Below are 17,978 nucleotides of genomic sequence, written 5' to 3'. Positions count from 1 at the left end.
TTATATTAAACCAAAGGAATGCTTTTTTAGCTTGCATTTACAACCGCTGTGCAAGAAGAAGGTGGTTTTTTTGATCATCTCTACAGTTTTGGCTGCAAAATAACATATGTTGTTTAATCAGTGCAATAGGTACTGAAGAAGCATGTAACTGTAATAAAACTGAAAGTCCTCTGTAACATGAAAGATTTTGCCATCTGCTACTTTAATGTAATACAAATGGATTATCTTCCTCTCATGAAAATTATATATTAAATCTAAAATGGCCAGACAAAATAAATTGCGGTTTAAGAAGTGGTGGAAAGTAGCACAGTTAAAATTGAATTTGGGGAGTAGTTGATGGATGCCATAAAGTCCTTTCTAAAGAGGTTTCTGGGAGAGTGGAAGAAGGGCAAGTATCTTAATTAAAATATGTTGTAATAATTTTTTAATTTGGCTTCACATGTATCATAAAACCACCACCAACAACAACAACAAAAAAGAATCCAGTGCCTATATCTCTAGTGGTATGCGCATACCCATCTCTAGCTTACGTTAATCTGGTTTTGTGGAAGTGGAGTATTAAAACAGATTGTTAATGCTTCCATCTGGGTCCTATTCTTTCCTTGCAAATGGGCTGAACATTGCAGCAATTTGTTTGTATTTACAGCTTTTTTTTTCCTCAACCTTATCACCAGCCCTCAGATAGCTCAGGGAAAGAAAAAGCTTATCAAAACTTCAGGGCTGCGCAGCGCTGAGAAGGCAGGCAGCACACTAAGACCCTGGCAGCTTGTTGCATTTGCATCCCTTCGGGTTTTCTTTCTGTCTTGCCATTTTTAGTTTTTGTAACGAGCAATAAAAAGAATTGATGATTCAGTGTGGGATGCACAAGGCTCACAGAAACTGGAACTGAGACATCTTGACTGCTTAGAAATTACCATTAAGTGCAAAAATGTGAATGTTTAGAAAGGAGCAAAATACCTCTTTAATGAACTTATGTAGAGATGAGAGAAGATTGCAATGGGCACATACTGAGCATTAAGCACTTTTAGTATCCTACCTTTTCTTACAGATAAGCTGTTCTCAATAGTTTTTTGCAAAGCTAAGCAGTGACATGTAAAGGTAATGATTATGGGCATTCCAATGAATGCACAGAGATAATTCCATTTCTGTGAGTAGCGCCATTGACTCCAATAGGACTATTTCCATGTGTAAAGTTAGCATGGAGCATAAGTGTGGGTGAGATTGAACTGTGGGAAGGATTGAATATATACTTCACCTCTTGCAAAATGGCTCTAAGGTGACTGAAATATGAAAACTCCATGTAGACCTTCTTTTCTGGAAGATCAGTTATGGATTGTGTCAAAAAGTGGGTGTGAAATCTACATATACTCTAGTGTTGTGAAGTAAAAGAATTGGAAATGGAAGCGGAGAACCAGTTGTTAAGGTAGTGCGTTCTCTTACGCTTTGGAAAATCTTTCATCTGAGGCTTTTGAAGCACTTGGTGCTTAAGTGAGTGTTACATGTTCTTTTAGAAAGGTACTGTTAAGTATCATCACATGGAGCAGTGAGGAGATTATGAATGACTGGTCAAGGATCATGTGATGAAATAATAAGCATTTGTGATTCCTAATGCTCTCCTTAATGATGAGGAATTACCTGTCCTAATGCTCAATATTGGCCAGAGGCCACAGGCTGGTCTCTGGCTGTGGCTGTTGTACAGAAGCTTTGTTGGCCATTCTGTGTGGAAGAATGAGGAGGGTATGGCTATTCCTAGAAAATACGTGACTGTGCTGGGGAAGAAGGAGATACTGCCTGTTAACAACTGGGCTTTGGTTTTTGCAAAGAGGAGCTCTTCAGGAGATTTGGAATAGGACACTGTCCTGTTCTTTTCTGTGGTCACTTACACTTCGTAAAATGAAGGTACTCTTAGGCCTGGTCTGCAGCTCATTTGCACTGCTGGTAGTGCACATGAGCAGGATGCTCTTTGCCCGTCCGCTGTAACCCTGGATGTGGACCTGGTGGTGCCAGCACTTCCTATGTCAGCAGCTTGCTCCATTCTGTGCGTGTGAGTGAGACGCTTTTCATTGAAGAGTGCTTTACGCTACTATAACTGAATTTGCCTCTGGAAGACCGTATTGCATAATGTATAATCTTTCAGTTTTGTAAACCGGTGGTGAGGAATTTTAAACCCTAATACAATGGTGAGAAGTTTCTCAGATGTGACTAAATTTGAAGATGATGTGGTGATGGAGTGAGGCAGTTTATTGCTGTGTTTCCGAATCAGAAACGAGTTGCCCAAAGACTACTAAGTGTGGTATAAAAACAATGAAGAATTAAAGGGAACACACGTCAGCTGCTCCTTATGGATCACCTTTTCCTTACACTCTGCTGTGGGAGCTTGGAACTGGAGTATCCTTGAGCCAGGCCCACTCTGCCCATGACCAGAAGGCTGCAGAGGCTGGCTTTCACCCTATGTCCACATCAGTGAAGGGAAGGAAATCTGTGAAGAATCCATCTACCAAAAGAAAAAGCAAGTGTTAGTTACTTTTCCTTTAAAATCTATGTGGGGCCAGTGTGGGGAGACTCAGCTTGCAAATGTATTTGTAAAGCCTCTCAGGCCTTGGCTAGAGGACTTTGTTGGGTTGGTTGAATTAGCAGAACCTTCTTTGCATGGATGCATGTTGCAGTTAACAAAAGATTTTTTTGCTTGGGTTAAATGCTGTCTGTCCCTGAACAAAACCCCCTGTAACAGCATACTGATTTTGTTTTAATGCTTGGGCACTTGTCACGAGCCTGTTGCTCTGAGGAATGGAGGTGTTTGGTAGAGGAGAACTTGCAGCTGTAATGGCAGATCATTATGGGTAGGCCTGGCTTCTGCATGAGCGGGAAAGGAGACTCCTCAAAGAGCCGCAGCTTTACCGTGCCCAACCCGGCTGTCTGCCCAGCCTGTGGGGCAGGCTCAGAGGGCAGGCTCTGGTTAATGCCAACACAATTTTTTGGTACTCTCCTTCAAGCAGAGCACTCAGAAATGGCCTGTCCCACATGCCACTAGGTGGCACTTTAAGGACATGGCAGTCACTTGGTTTTATTCCTTACACGTGAGCTGCATCACTCCAACTAGTTCTATTTATTTTTTTAAATTATTTTTCTTTTTTTTTTTTTTTTTTGGCCAAATATAACTGTCCATTTATTTTTACCACCTGCCTGCTCCAGCCAGCCCCTGCCCCGCTGGCTGCTGAGCTTTGCCATCCTGGGGTCCTGGCAGCAGAGAGGGCTGGTCAGCCCGGTGGCCCAGACTCAGCCAGGGGTACCACAGCCCTGCAGCACAGCGGCTGTCACAGCTGTTAGGGTGACAGCCTCATCACAGTACCCGGCTAGGAAAAACTACCTTGCACCAGGAAGAGCTGTGATACCAAACTGTTGGAAATTCTGAAATCTTACCATTTTTGGCATCAGCACTCCAATTTATATTTGCTTCCACCAGAACACAAAGTTTACCCTTCTTTTCCCTTTTCGCTTCCCTTCAGTTTAAAACATTATTCTCCTGCAATGAGACCATTTAGAAAAAAAAAAGGGGGGTGGGATGGGTGTGTTTCTGCAAAAGTTTGGGGTTCCCCATTCCCCCCCCCCCCATCCTTTATCATACTGTAATTTTGTGATTTCAGTTTTCCTGCTTATTTGGAGTTGGCGTTGTAGAGTACTTCTATGCTGTTTAAACACATTGATTCTTGAAAAGCTGGATTTTTATCTATGCATAAAGAATATGGGGTTGGTCTTTTTCATTCTGTGGAATAAGTTAATATATTGCTTTTTATGGAAGGTTTAGCATAGACTCCAACAAGAATGTGAGTACCAGAAGGTGCCCGCCTGGCGAGGTTAGGGGACTTTCTAATGCTCCCTGTCCAAGAAGGGTCATTAAGAGCTGGCTCTCCTACACCTCTGTCATCTCTGTGTTGTGCAGCAAAGCTGTACCATGAGGAGTTTATAGTATGTGTATTACGTGGCTCTCTGCAAAACTGTATTTACTGTTGCTGTCCCTAAATGAATGATTTGCCAAAGTGATGTGGTTTGGGCCCGAATTTATCATGCAGTTCTGTGGAGTATTTGAGCTTTGCTATCCCCAAATCATTCATTAAAGCCTCATGGACTTTGCCAGGCTACTGTTACCAGTGCTTTGAGCCTTCTTTGCTTTCAAATACATAAAAAGTGGTTGTAGAAATCAGGGAGGTTGTGGGCTATTCAGCTTGCTGATAAAGAAACGCTGTGTTGCATTAAATAGACTTTTAAACATCTTTGATTTTTGTAGACAGAAAACGAGATTGCTTTTTTCATTTCACTTTTCCATTTGTACCAGAAGTCTACAGTTACAGACAGAAGGAGGAATTCAACCCATGAAAAGCCTTCTAGAATTCAAATGTTAGTATCCAATAGTTATTAAAATCCAAGTATTTGAGATACTGTTATTCAAATATGGGAAAATTACAGGGTGGGTTGTTTTTGGTTTTAAACATGAGGTTACGCTGCAGATGTAGCATACTTGGAAGAGGGGAGGAGAGGGATCTTGTCAGCCAAACACCTTTTCCTCCTCTCCTTAAGGGTTTCATGTGCGTTTTAAAAAAAAAAAAATCCCACATCTTCCTCCTCTGTGCACGTGTACAAGACATTATGGTTGGAGAACAGGAGTAGCCTGACAGAACCACATTTCCCCTGCAAGTTTGTGTACAGCTCTTATTATGTCTGTTACAGAAGACATGGAAGTGCTATGAAAAAGTTCCTCCTTTTTATACCAGGTTCTGTGCTTTCTCTCATTTTTTTTTAACTTGTGGTTAAGCAGTGGGAAACTTGTGACTGCTACAGAGCTTGATGGGCCTGTGCAGAAACCTCGTGGCAATAGCAAATTAGGTTCCTCAGTGTGTGACAAGTCACTGTTGCTACTGTTGTGGCTAAAATCCTGGCTCCTTGAAAGTTTGAGGTTTTGCATTGAACTTGATTTTAAATGCAAGCTTTCACCTGTGTGGAAACAAGCCTTTTTTCAGGAGGGAGCAGGATGGGAGGTTGCCTGCCCTGCCTGGGGGCCATTGTCAGCATTGTTCTAGCTTGGCAGAAGTGGGAAAGAGGAGAAGAGGCCATCTGCCAGTGCCCTCAACCTCCTGCTCCTGCCAGCCTTCTCCGTCTTGGAGAATCAAGCCCGTACCTTCCAGACAGAAAACAGCCGTGTTGTGTTTACACCATGTTTGCTGTCACGTGCCTGGGGACAGGCGGTTCCAAGTCCTGCCGCCCTTCCCTTGCTGATGTGCCATGCCCTGTCCTGGTGAAGCAAATTGAAAGATGCAGAAAGATTTCAGGAGAGGCAAAGCAACGGATTAGCCCTCTGTTTTAATTTGCTGCTTGGTCGGATATACTGGGTGGTGGGTGTTTTGGTTTGTTGAAGGGCAGACCTGTGTGGTGAGTGTTCAGCTCAGTTTCCGTTTGAAACATGAGACAGGAAGAGGGAAGACTTACTTGGCTTCTTTTATGACTTGTGTTTTCAGTAACTTTAGTGGAATTTGTGGTATAATTCAGATTTTCTCACTCCAACCTTACAAACTTCAAAGGCAGAGGCTTACTCCAATGAATTTTAATTGGCTTCAGGAGATAATAAGGTGATAGGGCGCATCAGAGATCTTTCTAGCTTTTATCCACCACCCCCCTTAGCCTTCCTCTGAGTATTTAGGCCAAAAGGGTAACTCTAGAAGAAATTCTGGGTACTATGTCATTTGCATTCAGAGACATGGTTCCTAACTCTTCACAGGAAAACTTTTCTCTTGTTTTCCTAGCACAATAAAATGCAAGAAAACTGTTTCATTAAAAATCTGGAAAAGACACATGTCATCCATTTAGCTGTCACTCTAGATGTCCATTTCCCCTACCGTTGAATTGTTAAAGTAACTTTTCTTTTGTGTATAACATTTCCTTTCATTGATTTTATTGTATGTGACTGGTAGTCGTTTTCTGGGTGTAGCAATGTCTGATTTGTTGTTGCAGACAGAGCAGCCATCTGAGGTTGAATTGCATCCTCAGATGAGTAGACCCCCATCACAGGCAGAAGAGAACAGTTCAGCAAAAAAGGTGAGACCTGCACACATTTGTACCATTGTGATTTGCCTTCATCAACAAATGCGGTTGTGTTAAGTTTTAAAGCAATTAAACAGGGGGTTAGGGTTACGTTTTTACATGTTTACCTTCTCTGGAGGTCAAGACGCTAGAGAGAACTGGGATTGCGTGTGACATCAGCTCAGATAAATCATTAAGAAAGGTCTTAGTATATACACATTGATGCATGTGCTTTGAGAGAGGCAGCTTGCCATTTGTTTCAAATCAATAGGGGCTTGTGGAGCCTTAGGGAAGACAAAAAAGAGCTTGATTGTACTCGACCCCTGTCTCATTGTAATTCTTCCAAATGGTGACGCACTTCTTGCTTCCAGTTACTGAGGATTCGGGTTTGATGTAAACACACCTGTTTGCTAGAGGTCGGGATCTGCCACTAAAGGCACATAGGCTGGGAAAGATCTGCTCAAGATTGTGCAGTTTCTAGTATTTTTTTTTGTATGAACATACCATTTGTATAAAGTAAGCACTAAAATTGCAGTGGCGCTTGTCAAAGGGCCTTGCTTAGGGATGGAGTGGCCTTAGTAGTGGCTGTGAGCATTTCCCCGCTCCTGATCATGCTCCCACTGCCTCCTTCCACCAGCCCCAGCCAGAACAGGTTTTGACAGGGGGGAAATGCAGATCCTTACCGCTCCAGTCCCTCCTGCAGCCAGGGAGCATCTGCAAGACCTTTGCTCAGCCCAGCCAAGAACTGTTGGCAGGTGCTGTATGTAGTATATACCTTGCCCAGGGAGCATCATCACACTTCTTACCCTAACAGGGAGCGCAAACAGATGTCCGGTGTCATTTGCTATATGTGATAGGTCTTTCTGAACAGTGTCCTTGCTCCGCTTGTGCTCATGACGTGCTGCATCTAGCCTGGCCCTGCTTCTTCCTCGCTCTGCTTTGCAGCCCTGCTGGGGAGATGAAATCCTTGTGGTCCACCTACTTCATGTTCACCCTTGTCCCACCTGGATCCCCAAAACGCATAGAAGCACCAGGCTATGGGGTGTGGTTGGTGCAGGCCAGGTGGTTGGTGCAGTGCTGACCCACCTTCCAAAGCCTGCTGCAACAGCAGCCAGCCAGAGAGCCCCTGCAGAGGGCTCTGCTTTTAGGTATTGGATCGTTTTTTCCAATATTGCATTTGAAATGGAAGAGGATTTCATAGGATTTTGGCACTTCGAGGTGCCAAGACTAGGATTGTGCATTTGTCATCCCACCAGTTTATAGTTGTACAAGGCACATGCCAGTTCCTCACTTGACCTACGTTGTGTGTTTGCAAAGAGCTGCACATAAGCGTAGGATTTCAGAGCATGGTATGATCTGAGAGCTGTGCAGCACTGATGTGCTGATATCCTGATCAAAAGATCTCATAATATGTTTAGATTATTCTTTTTTTCAGTAACGGCAGAACTGCTTTTTAGTGTTGAAACCTCTTGTTTCCTTATTATTTAAATTCCTCTAATAATTGTAATCCCTCTAATACTAAGCATTGGTGGTCTTAGTTGGTTTCATTCTGTGTCACTCATAATAGTCTCTTCTGCTGAGTTGCGCAGCTTACTACAGTGCTGGGTTTTTTGTTACGATTGCTGGGTCATTGAATGCTTCCTTATTTGTTTGGTGGTGGGTTTTTTTCTTATGTTATTGACATTTGGCCAAAATACAATCGGGAAGATAGTCTGGCCCAGTAAAACGGGCACTGTGCAAGTGATAATAAAATTTGGTCTCTGGTCTTGACTGTGACACTAAATGTATGACCTTTATCAATTCACTTCATCTTTTTGAGTTTTAACTTTCTCATTCATGAATAAGAGAGATCTAATAATAAAATACACTGAAAAGGATATATTTATATTTCAGATTTAAAACAGCTATAAGGCATTAAAACTACTTCTCATTGCAAAAGAAGGGATGTCTTAATTTAAAATAATGAAAACACTTCTTGCCACTGAAGTCATAAAAATCCAAGACATTCTTTTACCTACAAAACAGATTATTTCTTTCATGCAGCTTATCAAGAGAATTAACTGGCCTCCTACATTTCCAACATGTTCATTTTGCATGGATAGGTTTATACGTTTGTCTTTTTAACCTGTTTTCAGCGTTGGTTCATGTAAGGGAGGAGGGGAGAAGGGAGAGCCAGATGGGCGAGGGAGTAAGTTGGCATGCAAGTGATTGGTTATTGATTCTTACCAACTGAGCATAATTAAAAACAAATCTTGTTTTGGTTTTAATGCTTTTGGGTCAACCAGGGGCTAGTATATGTATTTATACCCCTCCGTCTGCACTCCCCCACCCCCCACAAATGCACACAGAGCTGTACAATCCAGTTCTGAGGAGCTTTTCATCCCGATGAAGGCAAACCACCAATATAATAATTTCATTCATTAAGGGGTTGCAGGAGTTATTGTTCCTTTTGTCAGAGTCAGAAACCTGAGAAGCTATTACCAAATCTGAATTCTGTACCTCTTTAAATTATGAAATCTTAGGCCAGCTGTCAGCAATTTCTATGTCACAAGTACTCCCCAGCCTAATGATGGGATGCATATGGCCTGACTTAATGTTGCTGTACTTCCCCCTTGCAGGAGGTTGTTCTCGCTCAGCCACCCTCCAAACCTGCTCGCAGGAAGCTCCGGACAGAGGCGCAGGGGCTGGAGACTCCCGAGCTTTCTCCCACTATAAATGTGACTTCTTCCCTGCCAGCAGTCAAGCCTCACCTCCCAGTCCAAAAGTAAAAACCTGTACCAAGCATACCAGGCTGCACCGTGAGATCTGGTGTGGCAGGGTTTGCTCTTTGTGTGACTTTGTGCTTAATAGTTCTGGTTTTGAGAATGCTTCACAAGATACAGGTCTCTGAAATCTACATCTGTCTTTTCAAATGCAGACTTAAGTCTGTAGTGACTGTGTAAGTTGGAAATACTTGATTGATAGCCTCTTCAAAGGTGTTCTGCCTCTGTGTCTGGTAGACATGTCTGAAGAGCGGGCCTAGCTGTTCAGCCAGCATCTGTAACACAACTCCTTTTAGATCCATGGGTGCATGCTTTTGCCTTGCACATATCTTCTGGAATTTTGCTCATTCATGTGGACAGATATGACCAGATAAAAATGTAGGAAATAGAGTCACAAGATGCTTGATGTTGCATCATCACAAGGCAGGTTGGAAATGATCTTGCCACTGGTATGATCTGAGCCATAGACCACTTGTGATAATCCAGTAACTGCCAAACCCAGGCTGTGGTGTTTGCTGTCAGAAATACAGCTGTTGAAACTGACAGCAGCAAAGGCTTGTAGAGATTTCACTATGTATTTATTTAGTGGCAGCGGAGAAGGGACTGTACAAATTGTAAGCAAAGGCACTTGGAGCCCTGTTGGGTCTATACATCTCCCTCCACTGAAACAGTGTGCCAACATTATAGCCCGCCTTCGCCCAAAGCCTTGCAAGGTTGTCTGATTCAGTCTGAAACAAAACCAAGCTGCCCAAATCAGTTGAGCAGTTCTTGGCAAACTGTTTATCAGTGGATTGAATCTGTGCTGCATAATTGGAGATTAGAATAAGTAGTGAGACTCCTAGGATGCTCTTAAAGTGCTATTTTTGTGCTTTGGGAGTACATATTCCATAGAGGTTCAAAGAAAGATAACAGCATTTGTTAGCATCTCAACTTAATACTGCCTTGTCTATATCTTTTCTAAAATGTTTACATGACCACAGAGGTATATCACCCTGCTTTTTAGTTTTTCCTATCGTTTGTTGCTTTATAGCCTATGGAGAGTACTTAGAAGCAAAATTGTGAAGCAGAAAACTGACAGTTCACTGGAAGATAACAGCATAAAGACCTGTCTGTGCTGCAAAACAGATTCTGTTGCAAAGATCAGTGCCATCAGCCCTGTAGAGAGAAGAGCTAATGGGGACTATGTACCACTGTGGACCTTCTTTAAATAGGGCATCTGGTTTAGATCAAATTTGTCATTAAAGAGCTCTTGATGCTTCACGTAAGACTTTAAAATAAGCTATTTGGAAAAAGGCTCGCGTATTCGGCCAGTATTTTCTGTATTTTATTTCCTTTTTCCTGTTGTTACCTGTTTCGCAGAATAGATTGGTCCTTATGTACAGAACTGTCTCTTTTTGTCACTGTTTGCCTAACTAATTTCCTCCAGATTAGCTACCATGGGCTATAGAGTAATAATAATAATAGGAGATAAATCTTTTATGTAAACAGCAAGAGAGATGAGGAAAGTCCATAAGGCATCTACCTCTTCCTGTTTGTGACATCAGATGGTTTTGGTGGAAATGACTGCTTTGAATGACAGAAAGATTACTTTTTGAAGTAAAGACACATCAGAATCAGCAGTGGCCCAAAAAATCTGAGATGGTATTTTCATGCAGATGTCCTTTCTCTCCACATAGAATGCTTTTTGTATTTTCTGTTAACCACTCCTGAATCTTTAAAACTCATTTACAAGTGTCTGAAAACAGCTAATGCAAAGATGCTGCAATAAGCACAGCTATGCAGGGATTATTCTTAAGCTGAATCAGAGTGCAGTGATTTTTAAATAATTGAGACAGCCTAAAATGTTTCTGTCATTTAGGTTAACAAGTCTGGCTGTTCTACTTTCAAATAGTCTACCCGATTCAGCCATCTCATTTCAGTGTTAGCTTTTTTTTTTTTTTCTTAACTGTAGTTTGTACCTTGTCTTTGAAGTGTAGTCCAGTGTGTACAGAGTACAGACGTGCAAAATGGATGGCTGATCTTCTGGCATCAGCCACTGTTGGGGCTCTTAATTGAAATGTTTTGTATTTTATCTGTCTGGCAGACAGTCTTCCAAGCAGAAAAGGGCTATTCAGACCGCTATACGAAAAAACAAAGAAGCCAATGCTGTGCTCGCCAGGTTGAACAGTGAGCTCCAGCAGCAGCTGAAGGTAAGGAGTGCATTGAAAATTAGTGACAAAGCTCCCTTCAATCGGTTATGTGTCACCGCCAGCAGAGAGTCTTGTTCATCCTCTCAGATGAGACCTACTGCATTAATTCCTGCTTTCTGGAAGGGAATAACTGTACTGTACATGTGGGTAGGATGAGGCTTTCTGGGAAAAGTGCTAACGAGTGGGCCTATGGCTCCACTGGCAGTTAGTCTAAACGGTGAACTTTGTCTTTCTGAAAAGTTTGGTAATACGGTGTCACCTAGTGCAGGAGAGCAACTCAAGCGTAACTTGTCTTCTGATCAGTTGTGCTACGTAACAGTCTCCTGGAGTCAGGCGTTTGGTATGCATGGACTGGCTAAACCATGCTTTGCACGAACATCTAACACTGATTCTTTATGTCTGCTGACTTGTCTTTTAACATGTTCTCAAGGAGCTGTTTTCTTACAAATACCAGTTCTCATTTTTCTGTTGTCTTAGTCCAAAGGTAGTACAGACTTCAGTTTTTCATCTGCTACAGCTTTTTTCTTCCTTGTATATTATGAATGCAGTTGTGTGGAAGGGGAGGTGAACCCCCAGTTGCACTTTTTCTCTAGTCAAGGTGAAAGTTTGATGGATGTTCAGTTTTGCTTGATGCAATTCTTAACTGCTTTTCAAGAGTCCCATGAGGGGGATGCAGGGTAGATGCTCTGCACTGGAATCATCAAAATGGAGGACAGCAGTTGAGATAAGCATGGAGATGGAAGCTTTTCATGACAGCACATTGCCATCATTCCTTAGCTCAGGTCTTACTTGCTTCCATGCGCGACCTTCAGCATGCTTAAACTCCCTGACCTTCACAAAGCAGGCCAGTACTGTTACCTGTATTTTACAGCAGGGTGAGAGAAGCACGGAAGGACAGGGATTTGCCTAAGTTCACACAGGAGCAGAAAACTGAACTTGTCCTTCAAGTCATATGCTGCCTAGAAGCTTTCTGATGGGAGCAGAGCTTTGCTGGTTTTATGGAGACCAGAAGACTTGAGGGGTACCCCTCAGGCACAGCTTTCACCGAGGCACAGGGAGTGTTCAAGTGCACTCCCGTGGCAGGGGGCTGAGCCTGCCTTCTAAATGGGGTACCAAAGCCTGGAGGAGTCGCAGGGCAGCCTGGCTCCCACACTGGCCAGGGAGCCCTTTGACGGGAGGTCAGCGAGACGGGGGCAGCCTCGAGACCAGGAAGGACTTTTCCAGAATCAGTGATCCCCAAAGCCCTCACAGTTAGCTTCCATCTGAGACTGGTAATCTTCCTGCCACAGCTGCCGAAGAGGTAGATTGCAAAGCCTGTGTCATCTTAGAAAGGCTAAGTGTTGTTCATTCCCAAAAGGAAAGAGGTTGGTTGTGTCAACCAAAATTTCTCAATAAGCAGTTTTGAGGGAAACGTGATTTCAAAATAACCTGATTTACTTTGGTAAAAATGGCTCCATTGCATCCCAGGCTGTTCCACTGGCCAGGGGATGACTCCTCTCCATGATCACCGAAGCAAGTGCTTGAGCCTCTATATTGCCTTGCTGTAAGGAGACAGTGGACAGCTGTGTGGGGTGGTCGTAGGGCATCGGTGGGATGTTTTGAGACCTCAAGGAGAGTTATTTAAACAGCAGAGCCCCGAGCCTCCAGTCGGTGCCAGTGGTCTGCCTGGCTGCTCTCCACCAGAGCAGGGTGGTGCATATGAGCATCCCAAAAGCTACAGCACATCTCTCCCTCCTGCAGGAGGTTCACAAGGAACGAATTGCCTTGGAAACACAGCTGGAGCAGCTACGTCCAGTCACCGTCTTGTGACTTCCCGCACCGCCGTGCAGCAGTGAGAGCGGAGCGCGGGTCCTGACAGCCATGCAAGGAGAGGAGCGCGGTGCAGCTGAGCAGGGGTTTGGCTGCGGTGGTGGGAAGGACCGGCTTGTTGGGTCTCCCTTCACCCTGCTGCACGCATTTGCCTTTTTGCAGGTGAAGGAGGTACAGAAAACAAATAGCTGACTGCTGGATATTTCTGCATGGGAGGATGCTTTGCCGCCTTTCCTCCCTCTTCCCAGGCTGATGTGTAAATGCAGTCTACCACTGAAATGAATAACCTGAGAGTGTTTTATTTATGTAAAGAATTCCTGATTTATATGTGTTCTGGCAGCACCTCCTGCCCCAATCATTAGGAGGTACAGAATTCCTGAATTCTTACTTAAATATAAACCTCATCTTCTGAGATGGCCTTCTGGATGTTACTGATTCCTGTAGGATTATATCACGGTGGAGTACCTGTGGGTTTAATGTATTACAGGAATAAAGCTCATTAGACATACAGAGTCTATCCGCAATCGCATGCCAGATAATTATTTTCTTAGTACTGTTTATTATGCAATCATGGATATATTTTAATCTTACAGAACTTGTATTTTATAAGTTCAAATAATAAGAAAGAACAGTAAAAAAATACTAAAATCTAATTATTTTGGAAATTACAAAAAAAGAAAATGGTTTTTGAGCTATACCTTTCATATCACCAGTGTTTGATCACTTGCTTGCAACTGCCAGTGTCTCTGCATACTTTTACTGTGTTTGAGATCACTGGTTTACAGCTTTTTTCCTTTAAACAACAGCGTATTTCTAACAAGAGGTTAAAAATGCTTTCAGGGCATTTTTATAAGAGCTGTTCTGTGTACATTTATATTAGTCTGCTTTGTTGTCTTAATAGCTGCTGATTTGTTGTAAGAAGGTGTACAAGAACTGTACTTCCAAAAGAAGAAAGATAGCAAAAGTGCTATATATGAGGTTATAAAACGTGTGATGGAAATAATTGCCTTCAACAGGCTTTCATTAAGGTTCCTTTGCACCTCACTGGAGACTGCTGCTGATAGGATAAAGCTGCTAATGCTCATCCATCTATTTTCTAAATGAAGAAACAAAGATTAGTTTTTAACCTGGGTCTGATCCAAGGCCAACTGGATCCTATAGGGATTTTTCTGTGGAAGCAGTGGTCGTTGGCTTCGGTCTCAGTTCTCACAATGGAAGCTTGCTAACTAATGTTGCTCTTTTTTCTTGGGCTAGTCTTCTTAGATTGGGCAACTTCAGACATAACGATGCCAGCCCTGCTCCCACCATGGATATGGTGTGTGCCTCACTGCAAGGGAGGGTCACCTGCCTGTTATCCATCTTAACCATGACGCTGCACGTGTTCATATCCTGTTGTTCACTGACCTAATTTGACTGTACGCGTTTGCCTTGCAGAAGTGGTGAAACAGTTTTTTTACTGTTGTTGGTGTGATGCTTTCTCCCTGTAGCTAGAGGGTGGCCCTGGGGCTGGGAGGAAGGAGAAGCAGATTTGAAGCAGCTGGGTAGCCTCCCTTCTGGGTGTATTATGGAGTGGCTGCAGTGAGATATCTGAGAATACCAGATCAGCCAAAAGTTTTGTTGAGAGATAAGGCAGACATCAATAGGAATGTTCAAAGTGATGAGGAAACGGGCCGCTTTTTCTGAAAGAGATACGGGTGTGGGACATGGATCCAGAAGTCTGAAGGTGACAATAAGTATTTGCAGAACTGTTACTACAAATCTGTTTTTGTAATGCATTGGGTTTGATTCAACTAAATCACTGTCACCAAGTAACAACCGTTTCTCTGGATTTGAGACTTCTTTTGTGTGACTGTTGCATAGTTGGGGTCAGGCGGTCATTCCAGGTCAGTGACAAAATGCAGCAACTGCAGACTTTTCTGGGAAGCTGCAAAAGAGCTGCTGCCTTCTTGCTAGTAGTGGAACTGTTCAGAAGTTACAATCATTTATTTCATATGTTCATAACACTTGAGTAATTCCTGAGATTTTAATGAGGTTAAGTGCTTGCTCTGTTTGCTTTTTAGTTCTTACATTGTCATTTGGTTAATAAGCCCCTACTATTCAATAGGAAATAATCATATGGCACATTTGCTTTTTATTTTATAGTGATTTTCCAAGGACAGTTTTTCAATGATGACAGAGGGGCATGCACATTTGCATTTTGAAGGCAGTGGAGAATTTTTTCATGTTTTATAGGAGCTTCCTTTAGAATAATCCCCCATTTGTTATTCATGGAACAGATGCTGTTCAAAAGAAGAGTGGAAAAGTCTGCTTTATGTCTTTTTCAAATGTCTCCCTTCTAACGTACAGGGAGGGGGTTTCATTCACTGGCAATTAGGATACTTGGTTAGCCAACAATGAAATACTTACTCAGTTGTTACTCTACCACTGGACTTAATAAATTAAAAATTTTAACCATCCCTGCATTTTCAGGGTTGCAATCAAATGCCCCACTGGGCTTCAAATGTCCCACTTCAAGGCCTGCACTGTGAGTTGATTTATATTCTGTTTGGTGAAATGTCAGCTATGATGATACACTACTGCACATAGAGAGTAAAGCGAAATATTCAAGGAGAAATGTCGGTGTGTTATACATATGATGCAGGAAGTTACTCTTCTGTATGTCTCAGTACTTAAGCATTCATGATAGCCCATGCAAAATGAAAAAATGTGTCTGATTTTGGGAGTCTGTTAGCATTTTCAGAGGGAGAGGAGAGGAGAGGGCATCGTGAAGCTATAGGCAGTGCTTCTGGCAATTGCTCCATGCAGCTATGCACATGAGTACTATCAACAGAACCTGGCTGGACAGAATTCACATCTAAATGCAGTATCACAAACTTTGTCAAAAAATAATTCTTCCTTTGGAAAAATGTGGGTACAGCAAAGTCGTCATTTCTTGCAGAAACCTTTACTTTCTGAAGCTTTGGATGGGAGATGCTCCTAGACCCAAGGCACACCAGCTGGTCAGAAGGGGAGAGCTCACAGGCAGTTTGCTCAGTGTTCAGGGCACTTTCTTGAGTGACAGGAGAGCAATCAACTTTAAGCCCCTGACATGCCTGACTGAGAACAGCAACTAGGATCTGCTTATCCCAGCTTACAGCCTGACCGAGGAGCTAGAGCAGCTTCCCATGCATGAGGTCTCGCTCTCCTCAGTGCATGGTTTCTTGTAGGTATTTATGCAGAGCAGAACATCCCCAGCAAGACAGGGTAACTGGGAACAGGAGCTGGAGCACAGCTTCCTTGCATGTGAGAGGATGCGCTGACCGTGAGCCTGATGCCCGTTGCTCAGTCTTCAATTTCCTGCAGCTATTCTGGTTTGGACAATTAAATACTTTTGTCTGCGGGCCAAGACTAGGCAGAGCAGATAAGAATCTTCCTCTGTGTCTGTGTGAGTGTGCACTCATGTGTCTTCCTTTTGATCATGCATTTCTCTATGGATCTGTTAATGTTCATATCACCTGATACCTTTGTTTGAAATACATGTTTCAGTACATGGTAATTCAGTGGTCGAAAAGAAGAATTCCCAGCTAAGTGTAGTGACTGGTTGCCTTTATAGATCAAGCCATTTTTATGTGAGCCTTTAAATATAAATAATGACCTGGTAATTATGCAAGGCAAACAGCTTCCATTCATTTCAGAGGCATTCCTCTAAACAAACTCTCTGGGAACAAACATTAATTCTTAATAATCAATGTCCTTCTTCTGGTTATTAATGTTATACTAGTATGCAGTGGAAACATTAGCACCTCTTTCCAGACAGTTCTCAGCTCTCTCTTCCAGACAGTTTTGGTGATGTAGCAAAAATGTCAGCGATGAGTAGATTCAGCCTTGTTATTGGTAAGTTGGTGAATATCCTTTTTAACTCAAAATACTATCTCCAAACTATTTTTACGTGCATGGCAGTAGTTTTGCTGGTGGATACAGAATTCCGAGATCAGGGAGAGGAACTTGTTTAGCTATCATTCACAGTCCCAGCTTGACACTGCCAGGGCTAACCAGCGTGGGGTGGTGACAGCTTGCATGGTAAAATGACCCCAAAGGCATGGTTGGGACATGGGAACCCTTCATGGTGAGCATTTAGGATGAGCATGACAAGAAAATTGCCTTTTGGTGGTGTATAAGCTGCTTTCTGCCAGCTGAGCTTCTAGATCAGGAGAAGGAGAGCTGGTAGAAGTTGCTAGCCAGGGAATGAGGGGTGTCTGCTCTCCAGCACCATCCCTTCAGCACACACGGTCCTTGACAAGAAAATACATGGGCTCATGAAGCCACATATTTTATTGACTAAAGAGTAAAAGTATTTTTTCAGGAAAAAAACCCCAGATCCTAAGTGGTATAGTATGTTTGAGAAGAGACGATGTATTTTGAAGCTTTTTTCAGTTATCTTCATGGTAATGTGCTGTGAACATATGCATTATGTTTTACTCTGTTAATGTTTCTTTGATATAAAAAAAATTGTATTGCAAGCATTATCATTGTTAATCTAAAAAAAAGTACCCTGAGGCTATTATATATTTGAATTTTAACTTTAAAAAGTAGATAGCCAGATTTAAGCAATTTGTTTTCACAGCTGCAGACTGTCCACGTGGTAAGCTGCAAAATGTATAGTGTTCTATACTATGCCCATCTAATTTTGGAAAATGTATGTGATATGGAGCTGGGTGCTGCATTAAAATAAAAGCGTCCAATAACTTCAAATTGCCTTGCTTTTGTGGTTTATTTAGGATGTCGATTGTGCAGATCTGCCAGGAGAGCAGAAACTGTGACTCGCTGTGGAAAAAAAACAGCGTTGAAATGGCTGACCTTCTGCCATGGAAGATGAAATCACTTAGGTTGGAGTTGTGTGTACGAGAGAGAGACAGAGACATGTAAAGTGAAATCATATTTCCTCAGGCTTCACTTAAGTCAGAACTTCATTTTTACTTTGTCAGGCCTCACTTTGACAGAATTCGGACTTAGCTCTGTGGTTAAGGCCGAGGAAGCTCACCCTTTTCTACCCTGGATGGCACCGCCATGAAGGGAGCGCCCTTTCCAGCCTCCAGCAGACCCTTGGTCGGAGGGTGCCCAGGCAGGAGCAGCAGGAGGACTCCAGCTGTTGCCCCCAGCACCCCCA

General features: G+C 42.8%; 1 protein-coding gene across 1 annotated transcript in view; it reads left to right on the top strand.

Annotated features, from left to right (window-relative positions):
* Positions 1-17,563, top strand: part of REPS2 (RALBP1 associated Eps domain containing 2) — a 103,642-nt gene extending 86,079 nt beyond the window's left edge. Inside the window, exons 16-19 of the mRNA XM_055702050.1 lie at positions 6,004-6,087; positions 8,691-8,836; positions 10,918-11,023; positions 12,764-17,563. Of these exons, the coding sequence (XP_055558025.1) occupies positions 6,004-6,087; positions 8,691-8,836; positions 10,918-11,023; positions 12,764-12,832 (405 nt within the window). The 3' untranslated portion in view covers positions 12,833-17,563. The remainder of the gene's footprint in view (positions 1-6,003; positions 6,088-8,690; positions 8,837-10,917; positions 11,024-12,763) is intronic.
* The last annotated feature ends 415 nt before the right edge of the window (positions 17,564-17,978 follow it).

Source organism: Falco cherrug, chromosome 2, assembly GCF_023634085.1.
Source record: "Falco cherrug isolate bFalChe1 chromosome 2, bFalChe1.pri, whole genome shotgun sequence".
Taxonomy (NCBI): Eukaryota; Metazoa; Chordata; class Aves; order Falconiformes; family Falconidae; genus Falco; species Falco cherrug.
Note: the sequence above shows the minus strand (reverse complement) of the source record. Positions and strands in the feature narration are given on the sequence as shown.